This window comes from Cheilinus undulatus, linkage group 8 (genome assembly GCF_018320785.1).
Source record: "Cheilinus undulatus linkage group 8, ASM1832078v1, whole genome shotgun sequence".
NCBI classification, from domain to species: Eukaryota; Metazoa; Chordata; class Actinopteri; order Labriformes; family Labridae; genus Cheilinus; species Cheilinus undulatus.
Window position 1 is genome coordinate 25,150,930 of NC_054872.1, and position 17,904 is coordinate 25,168,833.

General features: G+C 38.9%; 1 protein-coding gene across 1 annotated transcript; it reads right to left on the reverse strand.

The window, feature by feature from the left end:
• Window positions 1–468: 468 nt before the first annotated feature.
• Window positions 469–17,467, reverse strand: hibadhb (3-hydroxyisobutyrate dehydrogenase b). Its single transcript, XM_041792432.1, has 8 exons — window positions 17,354–17,467; window positions 16,237–16,397; window positions 16,044–16,153; window positions 13,902–14,023; window positions 9,010–9,143; window positions 8,820–8,896; window positions 8,552–8,708; window positions 469–1,149 (listed from the first exon to the last, which is right to left on the reverse strand). The coding sequence occupies exons 1-8, from the start codon at window positions 17,457–17,459 to the stop codon at window positions 991–993; spliced, it is 1,026 nt and encodes a 341-aa protein (XP_041648366.1). The 5' UTR covers window positions 17,460–17,467; the 3' UTR covers window positions 469–990.
• Window positions 17,468–17,904: the final 437 nt, after the last annotated feature.

Below are 17,904 nucleotides of genomic sequence, written 5' to 3' on the forward strand. Positions count from 1 at the left end.
TTCAGTGTATCGTGACTAAAGATTTAGCACGAGGCCAACGAATACATTTGAGAACGATTAAACTAAAGTACTCACAGACATGAAGGATAAATAGTATACACTGAGGGTCCAAATGTACCCCGTTCATCATTTAAAGTCACATTTTCTTCTGTTAGTTTCCTCTATGTTCTCACTGATGCTTGGATGCATGCTCACAGCTAAAATAACTCAACTGAAAAAATTAAATGAACTCATCTAAAACCTCATGCAGAGTACCTCCTTTTGTATTGAACATTCAAGAGAAAAGACCATTAATGGCCCAAATAAAACAAATCATTAAGAGGACCTGAAATAAATAAAGGTGCTCCCAGTTAAAAAATAACTAAATAATTAAATAAAAAATCATGTTTTTCAGGATATCACAGGTAACACCCACATTTATCAACAATTGTTCAATTTGTGGTGAGGTGGTAAAAGAAAGAGAAAATGTAAGACATCACAGTCTATCTTTATTTCCAAACAGGATATAACACTCATATCCCAAAGTAACATTTCCATGTCAAGAAAAAAAAACCCCAAGAACAGAAAAACATGAGAAAAGATCAAAAATCAAAGATAAATATGTGGAAACTAAACCACATTTTGCATTGTATGAACCTTGACAAGCAGAGAGAATGAAATGCCTTCTTAACACCAGATTCCCACCATGCTGTTTAGATCAGTCACTGTTAGAAAATCTTTGAGATTCTCTTTATGTCTTATAATTATTTTACTTCTAAAGTTGAAAGGAGTGTAGTTTTTTTTTTTAAATCACACAGGAAATATGATTTCCTATAAGAGAGAAGTGCACACATGATTTTTCAAGCTGTGAAGGAGCTCTGTAGGCCTCATGTCTTTTACAACCCTAAGTAAAGGAACACTGTCCCCAGGGTGAAGTGCACCCCAACTACTCTATGTTAGTCCGGTGCAGGGCCAGACCTGGCACAGCTGTGGACGGGGTGGAGGCTGATATTACTGGCCCTCCTCCTCACGCAGGAATTGAAACACGGAGGAGAAATCTTTAGCACCGTACCCGCGTGCGCACATCATACGGTAGATCTGATGGGCTAAAGAGCCAAGAGGGATTGGAGTCTTTGTGTTTGCGGCTGTGTTTTGTGCAAGGCCCAGGTCCTAAAAAGAAAAGCAAACATACATTAGAAAAACCAACGGGGCTGAAAATTAAACTCCTAAACCAAAACCACAGGTCCACATACCACAGAGAATTTTTCTTTATGTTGCTACAATATGGCCTTGATTCCTTTTTAAGAGAGACATAAACCCAAACGTTCACTGCATCATTTCAAGTGGTTTGAGCTAAGATAGAAATTTATAACACTGTAACTTAATCCCTGTCAGATGTATGACATGCTGCACAGTAAAACGTCCCTGACTAACTTAGGAGAAATCTTTGAACATACCGCCTCACAGAAAAAAATATTGTGAAATAAATTTTTCTGATCTCATTATTGTGAGCTTGCTAAAAATTATTTCATCTGTTTTATGTATACAAGACATATTACAACTTCCAAATACAATATTTTCATTTAGGTATCTTTATTTCAGATCTTGAATAATACAAAAAAAAACAAGTTTATGTTTATTATGTAAACAATAGAACACTAACACTTTAATTAGGAAGAATTCAGGAAACATTTGGTGGTTTTATTAAGATGTCTAATGACAGCTTCCTTGTGTCTCAATATGTTCTTTGACATTGGCATTGCTGTTAGTTTATGACACTCCAGGCACAAAAATTAAAGCAGCTCAGCTGCTGTTCAGTGGCTTGTCAAATGGTCACCAAGCCAGTCTCTCTTTGAGGTGTACCCATAGTCATTTTTACCATTGGGCAAAGGTAGGCCTTGTGCACAAAGGAGCCTCAAGATAGCCTTTACAGACTGTAAAAAATAGAAACCTAGATCAACCAGGAAACAAGACAAAGAGATGGAGCTGAGGCAGGCCTTTACCCTCCTGACACAGAGCTACAACACACTGCCTTGCATCATATCAGCCATGCTCAGAGACACAAACTATTCCAACCATTCTTTTTTATTAATTAGGCTGTAAACACGACCATTTCTGACGTAAAATTCTACATTTTTTAAAAGATTTATTTTTGCGTTTTTCGTGCCTTTATTCCATAGAGGAGGACAGTGGATAGTCAGAAATGGGAGAGAGTGGGGAGAAACATGCGGCAAACGGCCACAGGCCGGATTCAAACCCGGGCTGCCTGCGTACATGGGTAGCGCCTTAGACCGCTAGGCCATCCACGTTTTTAGACTGTGTTTGTGACTTACAGTGCTTCTGTAACCAGCTTTAAGTGGACACTTGAAAAGCTGCATTGTTTTTTACAACTTCAGCATTTGCTTCATTTTTCAACCAGGGATGTTTCTGCTTGATTAATTATATAGCATACATCTTAAATTTGTTTTAATAATTAAGTATTTAGAATATAAATGAGGTACCCAAAAGTTCATAAAATAGCATAAGAATGGAGTCTGATAGCCCAAAAAAAAATCATATAATCAAAAAAATTAAACCAAGGTGGATTAAACAATACCAAGTCAAAAAAAAAAACAGTGGATAGGTGTGTTGTGAAATGGCATAAAATATTTTTTTTCAAAAATCATTATGTTGGCAAAAGAACTGATATTGCACATGTTCTCACAAAGGTTATTTCTGCAAGTTATACCTTGCCTTCAGACATGTTAAACTTTAGAGGTGTAGAAACGTTTTATAATGTCAGTGTCAAGTCATGCTCAGATGTAACTCACAAAAGTCACAGAGGTACTCTGGTGACCACTCAACAGTTAGAGTCACTCTGATGACCACTGAACAGTCACAGTGTCACTCTGATGACCACTCAACAGCCACAGTGTCACTCTGATGACCACTCAACAGTCCCAGAGTCACTCTGATGACCACTCAACAGTCACAGAGGTACTCTGATGACCACTCAACAGTCACAGAGATACTCTGATAATTACTCATTCAGAGTCACTCTTGTTCCATTCTGGAACCTGCGCCTCTGAAAGTGCAAAGTTTGGTGTTTCTTAATTTTTTCAATTTTTGCTCTTTTTTTCCATATTTTTGTCATGTTTTGTCAGCTGCTGATGGAGGTTTCTGCTGGGAGAAGAGTTTATTCAAGAGAGGAGCTTCTTTCATTGAGACAGAGCAAATCTGGACAACAAAATCCAATTCAAATGGATATCTTGAGGCGTTTTCGTGGTTGCCGTGCTGCTGCAAAGGTGAAGACTAGGAAATGGAGATTTAAGCCCTTTCTTCCATCAGTCATTAGGGGAAATGTCAACTCTGCCCAACAAAAGCAACGAGCTGGAGACACTGGTGAAGACTGACAAAACATATCCTGAATGCATTCTCCTGTTCTTTACTGAAACCTGGTTGAATCAAAACAACTCGGACTCAACTATGGATCTACCTGGCTTCACTCTCATAAGGTCAGACAGAGATACTAAAGCTAGTGGCAAGAAGAAAGGAGGGGGTCTGGCTTTATTTGTTAACCAGAGATGGTGTAACTCTTCACACATAACTGTCAAGGAGAAGTTGTGTTGTCCAGATATTGAACTGTTGGCAGTTGCCCTTCGGCCATATTATGTTCCAAGGGAGTTCAGTCATATCATAACAATACTTGTATACATTCCACCCAAGGCAACTGATTTGGTTCTGTGTGATGTTTTGCATGATACTGTTGCTAGGATACAGACTCAACATCCTGAGGCACTTGTAATAATATCAGGAGACTTCAGCCATGTCAGCCTCTCCTCTCACCTGACTGGATTTTCACAGTTTGTTAACTGCCCTACCAGAGAAAACAAAACCCTAGACCTGCTGTATGCCAATGTCAAAGAAGCTTACAGAGCTACTGCCTTACCACCACTGGGCAGGTCAGATCATAACTTGGTTTATCTGCAAACCTGTTACAAACCTTTTGTGCTGAGGCAGTCTGCAACTAAAGTCAAAATCAGAAGATTGACTCCTCAAGCTAGTAAAGCTCTAAGGGACTGCTTTTAATCAACAGACTGGAATGTGCTGCTGGAAACAGATGAGGACAGTATGAACATTGACAGACAGGTTGATTTTTTTACTGAGTACATCAACTTCTGTAGAGACACAGTCATACCGACAAAGACTGTTCGCTGTTTCCCCAATAACAAACCCTGGATCACAAGCGACATAAAGGCAATCCTCAACCAGAAAAAGACAGCTTTTAGAGACGGTGACAAAGAACGGCTCAAAGAAGTGCAACATGAGTTGAAGAGGAAACTGAAGATGGCAAAGCTGGAATACAAAAAGAAGATACAGAGGAATCTTCAACACAGCAACATCCGTGATGTGTGGAGAGAAATCAGTACCATCTCTGGACACAACAATAAAAAGAAAAGACAGCCAATAGTGGGTGATGTGGAAAGAGCTGATGAACTCAACCTGTTCTTCAACAGATTTGACACTGTGGACACACCTACTTCCACTACTGCTCCTCCTCCTTCTCCTCAACATATGGAAATCTCCATTGCAGCTCCTCCTTCTCCTTCTCTGTCTCCACAGCTGCAGCCACTTCCCTTTCTAGCACCTGTACCCTTCTCTGTCACAGAGACAGGGGTGAGGTTGGAGCTTGGGAGACTTTGCTCTGGGAAGGCAGCTGGCCCAGATGGTGTGTCCAAGGCTGCTTAAAGACTATGCTGCACAACTGTGTCAACCTCTCCACAAGATCTTCAACCTGAGTCTACAGCTGCGGTGGGTGCCTGCTCTGTGGAAAACATCCTGCATTGTACCAGTACCAAAAATAAAATGTCCGGCTGAACTAAATGACTACAGACTAATTGCCCTTACTTCACACATCATGAAAACTCTGGAGCGGCTGATTCTACGTCTACTGAGGCTTGAGGTCAGAGACAAACTCGATCCCCTGCAGTTTTCATACAAAGAACACATTGGAGGGGATGATGCCATCCTCTTCATGCTTCACCGTGGCCTGTCTCATCTGGAGGAACCTGGCGTTTATGTGAGAATCATGTTCTTTGATTTTTCAAACGCATTCAACTCCATCCAACCTACCAGATGGGAGTGGATCCTTCCTGTGTTTCTTCAGATTACCTGACAGGAAGGCCACAGTTTGTTAGGCTGGGGAACTGTGTTTCTGGGACATTAATGAGCAATACAGGGGCTCCACAGGAACAGTCCTGGCTCCATTCCTGTTCACACTGTATACTTCAGACTTCAAATACAGCACTGAGTCCTGCCACATCCAGAAATACTCGGATGACACTGCTATTGTGGCACGTATCAGAAATGGACAAGAAGCCGAATACAGGGACCTGATAAAAGCCTTCAGTGACTGGAGTCACAAGTACTGCCTCCTACTCAACACCTCAAAGACAAAGGAAATGATCATAGATTTCTGCAGATCCAAACCCCCTCTTCAGGCAGTGAACACTTGTGGCATGGACATCGAGGTGGTGACGTATAAATATTTAGGTGTACACCTGGATAATAAGTTGGACTGGTCTAAAAACGTAGACTTCATCTACAAAAAGGGGCAGAGCCGCCTGAGAAGACTCTGATCAATAGACATCTGCAGTAAGATGCTGCAGATGTTTTATCAGTCCGTGATATAGGCATCTGAACAAACTGGTGAAAAAAGCTGGCTCTGTGGTCAGAATCAAGCTGAACTAATTGGAGGATGAGGTTGAGAGATGCTAAATGAAGAAGGTGGAAGGCCATTCTGAGGAACATGGATCATCCACTTCGTAACTCCCTAAATGACCAAAGAAACAACGGTGGTGGACGGCTCCTATCCCTGCGCTGCAGGACAGAAAGATTTAGATAATCTTTCATTCCATCAACAACTACACTTTATAATTCTACCATGAACAGATGAGAGAGACTCCAGACAACTGAATTACCCTGTGGGGATAAATAAAGTTATTGTATTGTATTGTATTGTATTGATGACCACTGAACAGTCACAGAGTCACTCTGATGATCACTCCACAGTCACAGAGTCACTCTGATGACCACTCAACAGTCACAGAGGTACTCTGATGGTCACTCAACAGTCACAGAGGTACTCTGATGGTCACTCAACAGTCACAGAGGTACTCTGATGGTCACTCAACAGTCACAGAGGTACTCTGATGGTCACTCAACAGTCACAGTCACTCTGATGATCACTCAACAGTCACAGAGTCACTCTGATGATCACTCAACAGTCACAGAGTCACTCTGATGACCACTCAGTAGTCACAGAGGTACTCTGATGATCACTCAACAGTCACAGAGTCACTCTGATGACATTCACTAGTCATAGAGTCATTCTGATGACCAGTCAACAGTCACAGAGTCACTCTGATGACATTCACTAGTCATAGAGTCATTCTGATGACCAGTCAACAGTCACAGAGTGTCAGAAATTAGAACTTCAACTTAACAAGCACCCTAGCCCTGCTTAAGTAAGGGTTAATGCCTGACGAGGTCTCCAATTATCAGGGATTAATGGACGACGTGGAGGTGTGAACCATCCGACGCGAAGCGGAGGACGGTTGCCTCCATGATGTCCATTAATCCCTGATAATTGGACACCTCGAAGGGCATTAACCTGCTTATACCATGGTCACTTGCCAACAAAAATAATTAAAACTACTAATTTTTGATTTCTACGTTTTGTGTGTCTATCAAAATAGAAAGTTTTACAAAAAGAACAAATTCTTTTCCCTAGCAACGCCTGAGGGCTTGACTAATAACTGGAATAGCCATTCCAATCCCTTAACATTCTTAGGGAATGTAAACGATATTTACTACTCCAGTAAATAGGCGGGCCATAGATACGAAGTCACAATGGAACAAAAATATAGTCCACTCAGCACACTTTCTGAACAGATTTATCAATGAAATACATGAAGACGAGTGAGACAGAGTCATGTGATCAGACAAACTGTAAGTTAACATGAACAGTCATCTGATAAAAATCTCAGTTTTAGCTGTTTGAATACAGAGAATAATTCCTCCTTCAGCACTACGAGGTTACAGATGTGAAACAGAGCGCCCGCAGGTGCTTATTGTCCGTCAGACACGTCAATATTTATCAGATATTATCATGCCGGTTTATCAGAAGCGTTTCCTTTGGCTCTATACAGAAATGATGGCTTCTTTTCTTTTGTTTGTGTTACTTGAATCTTCTGACAATAGTTTACAACAGTTAGAACAGGAGGGAAGTGAGTTTTTTGCGACACTCACCTCTCTGTGTTAAGGTGATGGAGAGAAGATGCACGTCTGTTAGCAGAGTCAGTTTGCTCAGCGTTTCTAACATACATATCCAGTACTAGACCGAATTATTAACAGAGGAATAATCACACAGTGGGATGTCAGCTCTGCTTTAACTGGATCTTGCGCTCTCTCTCTGAGAGGGAGAAAACTTTATTGACACACGTCAATAGACACACAGCACATGCGCATTTTGTCACATATATCCAGCACACATCACTGGCTACTGTCACTGCTCATTTACATAAGTAAACACAGAACAGAACCTCTCATTACAACTGAGAGCACATAGTCGTGTTTATGTCAACATGTCAACAACGTCGGATATAAAAGATAAGACCGTCTTAGGTTACAGGTCTTAAACCTAGAGTCTGTCATTTTATTTATGTCAGTAAAGTGACGGTTGATGTTTATAGGCTTCTTAGACTGGCAGTGTTGTACTCCCTGCTCAGAAATATGACTGTTTCAGGTTGCTATAGTTACTCCCAACGGAGTAACGGCTAACGGCTGCGGCGCATTAATTTGGAACAGTGAAAAGATTTTTTTGACCGGGACTACTTGAGAAGTCCGTATATCAGAAGTTAATTGACACCAATGGAATTTCCAGAGCCAATCAGAATCGAGTATTCACCAAGACCGTGGTATAATGTAAGATATCTAACTCCATCTCTGTTAGAAAAAATCAGTTTGGTAAAATACCTGACTTCATATGCACATTTGCACTGTATCAGTAATGTAATCAATGTAAATCACCTTCAATTATCATTTCTACCTCATTTCAATCTGCCCACATCCTTGCATATTTTATTCTTCTTATCGTGTCTAGTCACCTTTCTTGCACCCTTTGCACATCTTCCAACTTTACTATCAGTGCACATGGACTTGCACATACTAGAAAAATACTTTACAAGAGTTTGAACATGTTTAAATCTTTTTAAAACTTCTTTCAGAAGTATTTTTTTTATTTATATATATGTATTTCCTGTACACTGAGAGCAAAGCTAACCAGAGTTAAAATCCTTGCCTAGGTTGTAGACTGTGAGAATCAAATAAACCAATACACAGCAAAACATTTAAAAAGACTTTAAAAGGAACCACCAAAAAGGGCACAAAAAACTCCTTTTTTCTTACAAGTTTTCATTTAAGGCAAGAGTAAGACCATCAAATTGAAATAGTTGTAGAAATGCAAACACAAAATTTAAATCCATGTCCAATAACCAGATTAAAGTCCAATTCATATGGTTATTAAACTAACCTTGGCCATGAGTTGAGAGCCGAAGCCTCCCTGGTAGTTATTTCCAGAGGGAACACCCTCCATGACTCCAGGCACTGGGTTGTAGGTGTCGCTGGCCCAGCACCGACCTGAACTCATGTTCAGGATCTTTGCCAACAGTTTTGGATCCAGACCAAGTCTGTAAATTAATATAAATCTTGCTTACAGTAAACTAATTGCGTCTGCAGAGATCATAATAACTTAGAGTAACTAAATGTGATGTTTTTTTATAACAATCAATTGAATTCACCTGATTCCCATGTTCATCGTCTCTGCGGTTCCGATCATTCCAATCGCCAGAAGCATGTTGTTGCAGATTTTGGCTGCCTGTATTAAAATAGAACAAATGACTTAAATGTTTTTTTCATATTTTTAACCTTCTAATTGAAATGATTAACACGGTAAATAAACTTGTGGGAATAGTAAGTCTTTGCTCACACCTGTCCAGTTCCAACCTGACCACAGTACACCACATTGGCTCCCATGCAGCTCAGAAGTTCCTTGGCTGCAGTAAATTCTTCTTCTGCTCCTCCGACCATAAAAGTCAGTTTACCAGAACTGGCAGCACCCACACCTGGGGATGTGAAATCATGCTTACATACACTGAACCATGTGTGAGCAGAAATGTTTGGTCTATAGTAGTTTTTCCTTCTTTGTTGAAAAAGAAGTAAAATGCAAATATATGAACTAACTAAAAGTTTAGGTGCCAAGCTGTGTTGTTAAGAAGCTGGAATATCAGTACAATCCTTTCAGATACAAGACTGAGTGAGTGGGTTCTGTTTTTTATTAAATACACATTGGCCTTTAAGGAAAACAGGCACCTGCAACTTGAATAAGTTAAGAGATATCAGTGTGGCCTTTAGCTCTTACTAAAGACTTTTTTATGCTCATGGTGCAATGGAAATAGCAGTTTTGCCCAGATCTGTCAAAGCTCAAAAACAGACAAGTCAAGAACCACAACTGGTGTCCCTGAGCTGAAGAGTCTGTATGTTTTCATATGTACCAAAATTTAATGTCCCTACTTTTAAAGTTTGATACTGAAGTTCAATTTGTTTTACAATTTCAAAAAGATTACAAAAAGGTCCAAGAAACACTACAAATGGCTACTCTTTTCCTTTTTTGCCTATTGAAGGCACATGGCTGCCTAAGTTGTCTCACTGCCTTTCATTCTCCTTGTCAATGGTGCTCTTTAGTTTATCAACATGGCACATAGAGGAAAGTTAGAAAATGATCAATCTGAATGTTTCTTTTGTAACTATTTTTTCATTTCTCTCACCTCCTTCGCTGATTTTGCAAATAAACTCTTGTTGATATCCTATTTGCTGCTTTTGGAGTTAAAAAATCCCCAGTATCAAGATCATACGGGGACTTGCTTTACATAAGAATAAGGAACCTCTGAAGTATTTATCCAAACGCATTACAATCTATTTAGACCATAGTAGAATAATTCAAATTAAATGCTTAATAAAAAAAAATCAAATACCAAACTGAAAGGAACAATGAAAACCACTCAAGTACAGCCATTTAAGTGCAAAAGCCTTTTGAAGGAGTTAGGGTTAGCCCCTGCATTGATTTAGGAACAGCTGTTTCATGATCCATTTGTACATTTGATGGTGCGTACAGGTTCCCATGGGGTTAAAATCACAGTCATATGCAACAACCAGGTGCAGACCACATGGGTGCCAAGAAATTTACCAAGCAAGTCTTATAATTAATCTAAAAGTTTACAGGAAGCCAATGGAAAGAGGCCAAGAAGGGCGTCATGCTTTTCCCTCCCTCTGGGTTGTGAAGTAAGCAGCATTTTAAACCAAAGGAAACATGTGAAGAGCGTGCAGCATGAAGAAAGAAGAAACACCAGCAACTACACTCAGAAAAGTGTAAGATGTAAAGTCAAATTTACTTTTAAGAAGGTGATAAGTCAAAGTGACATATTACTACCTTTGACAATCAATGTTTAAACATTGTGAAACATTATTCAGAGCCTTTGATGTTTCATGAAATATATCAATTAGAATTAAGAAGTGTTATTATTTCAAAATAATTTTGTGTGCTTCTTGCCATTGCTACACAGGAGACCTGAAAAGACAGGAAATTTTGGGAAAGATATTGGGGAAAAACACATGTAACAAACAGCTCCAAGACTGAGATTTGAACTTGTGACCACTGCATATAGGCCTGCATCCTCTGTGTATGAGTGCCTGTTCATCCAAATAAGCTAAACTGGTGCCCCACTGACAGATCAGAAGTAAGACTAGAGACCCTATATAGAGAGTTTTAGTCTGCATCTCATTTTAATGTTATTAAAATTAAGATTGATAAAAAGTTGAATTGCTTATTGATTCTGTTTCAAGGAAGATACATCCTAATAAATAAATTCCTTTCTACCACCCCGTCTCCCATTCTTCACTGTGTTAAACCTCTTCTCAGACTTCAATACACCCAACCAGACCTGACTGAGAAAAAATGAAAGATGGCAGTTATCTGATCTGGTCTGTAATTTTTTTTAAAGAAAGAGCTGACAGAGTTCCCTCCGCACCACCATATTTACTTTAATGTTTAACCAAGATGGATTAACTAGTTCCTACCTTGCAACTCCACCTATACTCGTTTCTGTCTACCACTAGTAGTGCTTTCCAAAGTGTGGGCCCTAGAGGATCTCTTGTAGGGCTGCAAGAGGTCATTTACAATACCTAAAAATCAAAGAATTTTAAAAATAACTAGAAAATATCTATGTATGTGCAATATCTCTACCACTGTCATTGATGCTGCTGCTATGTTTTAAATACTACCTCAATACTTATATTCATTCATCCCATACAACACAATCATATGTGACATATAATCATCTGTAAGCACTAACAACCTTTTGCACTATAAGTATTCAGTATATACTCAGCTGTCCTGTGCAATACATTTCTATAGCCTGTGCAATTCATTTTCATTTACAGTAGAAATATCGAGAACTAGAAAAGAGGAATATTTTTATTCATTATTTATTCATTTATTATTTATATAACATTCATCCTCTACCTCATATTGTACATAGAGTTTCAATTGCGCTGTCCGGCAGGATTTTTTCTTTTTTATTTTATTTTGTATTTATCTTGTATATATCTTTTAAACTTATAACTATTTCTTTTATACTTATAACTATTTTGTATACTCTCTTTTTAATTTAACTATCTATCTATTGCACTGAAAAGGAGAAGCTCTCCTATCTTGTTATACATTCTGTATAATGACAATAAAGGCCATTCCATTCCAAAAGCACGCAGAGAGCGCAGACCTCTGCCATTAGCCCAATCCCCCAATAGTACCGAATCCTTTAAAAAATTCCTGGATCCAGGATTCCTAATGCCATTTCTGCCATTTCCTGAAAATTTTCCTGAAAATCCGTCCGTGACTTTTTGAGTTATGTTGCAAACAAACTAACTAACAAACCCTGCCGATCACATAACCTCCTTGGCGGAGGTAATAATAGTAATCATGTTTAAATGCTCATAAAATACTTGATTTCATGTTATTTTAATTTTTAAACAAAATGCAGGCAAACGTTTCACTCCTATCACCTTTTAACCAATTTTGTTTAATGTCACGGTTTAACTGGTGTTGGATTAACTAGTGACACTGTTAGCCATTCTACTGTACTACTCGCTTCCTTATTACAAGAATTTATTATTGTCTTTGGACACATTGATGCTACTTGGGAGGAGTTTGCTGGGCCACAAAGTGTGTTTACAGAGATAAATATCAGAAAAGAGCATTTAAGTGACTTTCATGGTGCCCAATTAAAACAAAATTAATGGCAGTGGCTCATTCATTGAACTTTCCAAGTAATGTGAATGTATCTGAAAGCAAAGTATTTGGTTAGAATTCCCTGTTCGTGCAACAAAAATCTGAGGAATAAATATTTAAGTCTCATGCTATGGTTGTGCAAGGGTTTTGGTGGGCCCTAGGAGATCTTTAGGTCTCAAACTTGGCTGCAGCATACTGAGGCTTGGGAAAGGCTACACTAAAGAAAAGATTAACCTTGAGCCTGGTGATTGATGTGATGCATCAAAGAATGACTCTGACTTCCTTTTGTCAAAGTCAAACTGCTGTGGTCACACAAAAGCACACATCCAAGTTCAAAGATGAGGGTTGGATTGCATTAATCCATGTGCACTACCACAGAGCAGGAGCATATAAATCACTAATAGTCTTTCAGGCCTGGCTGTAAAATAGCCAAAATCAAGTCAAAGAAAGTGGCTCTGCTAACATTGTAGAGGCAGAGTTCAAACAAACTTTGTGTGTGGACCCCCAAAAAATCCTGAGAGCACTCGCTTTACAAAAAAAGAACATCTGTGCAGGTGAAATGCTCCTCCTCATCTTCCTCACATAGAAACCGCTCTTCATCAACTGCACAATGCAAAACACTGGATTTACCAATGGTATAAACCAGTGTTGCTCAACTAGTGGATCAGGTCCCAAAAGTGTGTCACAGAGTGTTTTTCAGTCTGTCATGAGTGTGTGCCTGGAAAAAATTTGTGGCATAAAGTTTTTGCTGTATGGGAGCCCTGAGAGGACATAAATCCATGTATCTGATGTGACTCTGTTTTCCTGTTATAATAAACACAGTTCTGTTTTCTCAAGATTTCAAGACAATTCTGTCTTTTCATTTGAAAAAGCACAGCTGGCTGTCCTGTGATAGCATGGTAATTACCTCCGCCAAGGAGGTTCTGTGATCGGGTGGGTTTGTCAGTTTGTTAGTTAGTTTGTTAGCAACATAACTCAAAAAGTTGAGGACGGATTTTCATGAAATTTTTGGGAAATGTCAGAAATGGCATAAGGCAGAACTGATTAGATTTTGGGAGTGATCTGGATCACCGTCTGGATCCAGGAATTTTTTAAAGGTTTCTGTACTAATGGGAGATAGGGCTAATGGCGGAGGTCTGCGCTCTCTGAGTGCTCTTCTAGTTCCTCAAGAGTTCTGGAAAATTATCATTCACATTTTAACCTAGGATAATGGAGTACAATTAAACGTATGCATGAATGTCCTCTCATGGGTTTGATTATGATGTTTTTTTTTTTTTTATTAAGGAGGTGGTGGTGAGTTACAGAGGCAATACCTGTTAAGAATCACTGATTTAGACATTATGTTGCACCAAAATAATAAACTGAAAAATCACATGTTGATAAATCAGTTGAAAATAACTGTTCTAATCCTTTCTTTTCGTAGGCACACTGGCTAAATTGGCCAAAGTATTATTTGTTTAGCTATAGGATGAAAGGTTTTTTTAAACACTAGGGCATAAACTGCTAAAAAATATTGCGCTCAAAATGTGTAACATACCTCCTGATACAGGTGCATCCATAAAAACTGCCCCCATCTTCTCTGCAGCAGAAGCCATCTCTTTAGAAACACCTGGGTCGATGGTGCTGGAGTCAATGAGCAAAGAGCCTTTCTTCACCTTTCTGTTGACAGATGAACATATGTTAAGCTAGGACAGTCCTCTGTGATATTTAACTATTTTGCTGAGAACCACCCCTTCTGAAAAACAGTTTCTACTTTCTATGAATAATTGTGTCAAGACTGCTACCATGTTGAGTGAAAGGCTGATCATCCAACATTAGAAGTCCTCTCACAAATATCAGTCACTGAATGACATAACCCATTTTTAAGGGTGGCAGTAAATGGATTAGGGATCGACTGATAATCAGGTAAACTGATAACTGGGGCCACTATTTGGCATTTAGCCAATCACTTGTATCAGCATTTTATCTAAAGATCACAGATAAAATCAGTTCATTAAAAAGTGGGTTACTTTGACTCTGCTGTGAGCTGCATCTCCAAAGTATGACCTTATGTCCTTCCCAACACACACTCTGATTGGCTAGATATCACATATTAGTCAACTTGTCACGCAACCCTAAAACCCTGGTGCCAATGACAGTGCATTAGTTCCTGTTTTCATGCTGCTTGTGCTACGCCACTTCTTGTGTTGAGAGAGCTAGTGGTAAATTCAAGCCATCAAGCACTCTTGCTAGCCACCAGGTGATTTTCTAAGCTGTTATCATTTTACAGCCTAGCCTATCTTTCTTAGCAGATGGATTCTGTTGTTATGGTTTCTTTTTTTTTCCTCTCCCTCTCCCGCCAAATGTTTACTTTTACCCCATCCTGCTTTACTGACAATGTCACATGAAAAAAATTTTGTTTATTTCTAGCTTTGAAGGAGAGGGTTTCCAGATTGGAGACCTATTCAAAACTTTTGTTAACAGCCAAAGTTAGCCCACTTCTGTAACCAGCCTGCCTCTCAGTTTCTGCCCCAGCAGCTACCTACCAGTCAGGAGGCTGTGGCCGGGTTACTGCCTGCAGTTCATTAACAGTATTAATCAACCTAAATGAGCTCAACCTTTACCATCAGTGTTATTTAAGTAGTGTTTACTGTAATGGTTGTGATAATCCTGTGGTACAATACATTATCCTTGAATACAATTTTAGAGCGCTCTATACATGCTCACTACCTTGTTTGCATTTTATATACAAATTAAAAGAATGGATTTTCCTATTCTATCATTTAGCATATGAATGAGTGTTTAAACTTTACATGTATTTGCATATATGGCCCCCATTCCAAAAAAGCTGGGGTGCTGTGTGAAATGTGAATGCAAACAGAATGAAAACAGTTACAAATCTCTTAAACCCACAATTTTTTTCACAAAAGAACAAACAACTTATCTGATGTTGAAACAAACATTTTAACATTTCATGAAAAACATTAGCTCATTTTGAATTTGATGGCAGCAACACATCTCAAAAAAGTAGGGTCGGTGCAATGTTTACCATTGTGTAGCATCCCCTCTGTAAATGTCTGGGAAGTAAGACCAGTTGCTGGAGTTTTGGAAGAGGAATGTTGTCCCATTCAGCACTCGTCTCTTCTACTGCAAAGCCATGCTTTTGTGATGGATGTGGTAAGTGGTATAGTGTTGTCTTGCTGAAAACTGCAAGGTTCCAAATACACTTTCCAGCATTGATGGTGACAGACCTGCCATTGGCACTAATGCAACCCCATACCTTCAGAGATGCAGGCTTTTGAGCAGTGCACTGATAACAAGGTGAACTGCCCCTTTCTTCTTTAAGTCCACAGGACACGGCAGCCATGGCTTCCAAAAATAATTTCAAATTTTGTTCCTTGTGCACAGAGATTTCTCCAGATTTTCTGAATCTTTTGATGATAATGTAGAGATCTTTTCACACATTTCAGCCAAGCAGGATCAAAGTTTATTTTGAAGTAATTTTGATGGACAATAGATGAAAAGAAGTTGCACTGTTTTGAGTGATGTTTCCGTGTTTAGTGTTTCCTATTATTTTCTGTGTGCCTCTTACATCAGTTAATACTCAATCAAAATTAAAAGCACATAACACAAAAGTACACCACTAACAATCAGACTGAAAACCATAAGGTTACATAATTAGAGAGAAATCAAAGCTTACTTGAGAATGCCATTGGGTCCAGTGTACACATCTATTACATTGGGACTAGAGGGGAGCATGGTAATAATGCGGTCGGCCTTGTCTGCTACCTCAGCAGGGTTATCCACAATCTGAGGGGAAAGAACACAAACATTGTCTGAGCAGGATGTACACCTCCAAAGTTAAATGGCTGACGCATATTTTAGACCCTCACCTGTGCCCCCAGCTCTTGCAGCTCCTTGCAGGACTCCGGGAACACATCAGTAGCAATGACTGGGTAACCATGCTTCAGCAAGTTCTTTGCCATTGGGTTTCCCATATTGCCCAGACCAACAAACCCCACCTGTGTCTTTGAGGCCATAGACCTTGTGGAGACTACAACATAACCGCCAAAAGGATCAATGACTTGTAAAAGTGTCCTTGTTTATGGATATTCAAAAACAAGAATTTGTGTCTGCTGGGCATTTATGTCAACATACTTTCTGTCATATACTAAAATGAACATATTTTATTTTGTGTTTTTGTAATTAATTATTTCAGACAGGTTTCTTTTTCCATGGAATAAAACTGTTGTTCATTAGTAGTTTATGTTGAAATTTAAATTCCCTATAGGTATATAATTTCAGTATTGTTTACCTAATGGGCAAATGTCATCAGCACTACTACCCATTCTTCAAAAGTGACTTCGTCCGCTTACTTTGTTAAAATCAATTTAAACACATACTTGTAGGTTTAAACGAAAATAATAAAAAAAATATCTTGACTCTTAGGTTAATTTCCAAACTTTTTAAAGTTACTGATGTTGTTTTGTCAGTTGTTTATAAATGAACGGGCATGCGCACAAGAAACAACAACCACGACATTATTTCAAGTTCGAAGGAAAACGATGCAAAATCGGCACTTCATAGGCTTTTCTGTTCAGGTGGCAGCAAATAGACGCCGTATTAAACTTGACAAAGTACACAATGGCTGTAATTACACAATGTACTTTTTTAAGTAAGCAGACAGGAAGATATACCCGCGTATGATTGCAATGTTAACCCTTCGGCGTTTTGAAAGATTAACATCGAAGCGAATTAAATGACTGTTACAAAGTTTGTCAAAAGACCCGCCACAAAAAAAACTCTACGTAATTTGAACAGAACGGCTTTTAAACCAGTGGTATGTATGCAGAAGCCCACACAAGAGAAGCTTAGTAAAATGAACTCAAACTTCTCTTCAAACATTTCAAGAAAATGTGGTGTTGGCGTGGCACAGACAAGGTTAAAGTCGCAACTTTAACTTTAACAAGAACGAGCAAACACAGAACTGTTTTAGTTGTGTGTCCTTACCAAATGCAAAGTCAACATTTCTGCTACACCTTCCAACTAAGTACCGAGACCCTCTCAGCACAGCGGCCATGCTTCTTTTCTCTGACCCTGCGCGTGACGCAATCATACGTCCATTATAGGCGACTTTTCCCTCCAATCAAATCACAGACATGCGCAGCACGGCCTCCCGTTTCAGCCATTGAGCTCTAGGGGAGGGACTTAAGCTTTTTTTTTTTTTTTATTCCTTTGCGGCTTCAAGCAGGATTTCGAACAAACTACAGGAATTTTGTGGTAGAGACTGATATGCATATGAAGTTTGAAGTTTGAAGTTTTTAATCATTTTATTCACACGAGTTTAAACATTTAGTTTTCACGTCCAGGTTTGACGAAATTAAAACGTAGTTTTGGTTCAAACTGATTTGTGCATACCAGTTTTTTATGCAGAAAAAAATTAAACCAAGCTTGCAGTGCGTGTAGTGAATGAAACAGTACGGGAAAAATTGTACTACAAGTTATCATATGTATGAAATAAAAAAAATAAAAACAGTAATAAGAACTTAACATAAGTTATT

What these genes read in the sequence shown, in the direction of transcription:
- hibadhb (XM_041792432.1), bottom strand. Translation starts at nt 17,459, where the DNA reads ATGATTGCGTCACGCGCAGGGTCAGAGAAAAGAAGCATGGCCGCTGTG. An exon ending in GGATGCACCTGTATCAGGAG is followed by an intron (nt 9,144 to 13,901) that starts GTATGTTACACA and finishes TCACATCCCCAG; the next exon opens with GTGTGGGTGCTGCCAGTTCT. An exon ending in GCTCTCAACTCATGGCCAAG is followed by an intron (nt 1,150 to 8,551) that starts GTTAGTTTAATA and finishes TTTTCTTTTTAG; the next exon opens with GACCTGGGCCTTGCACAAAA.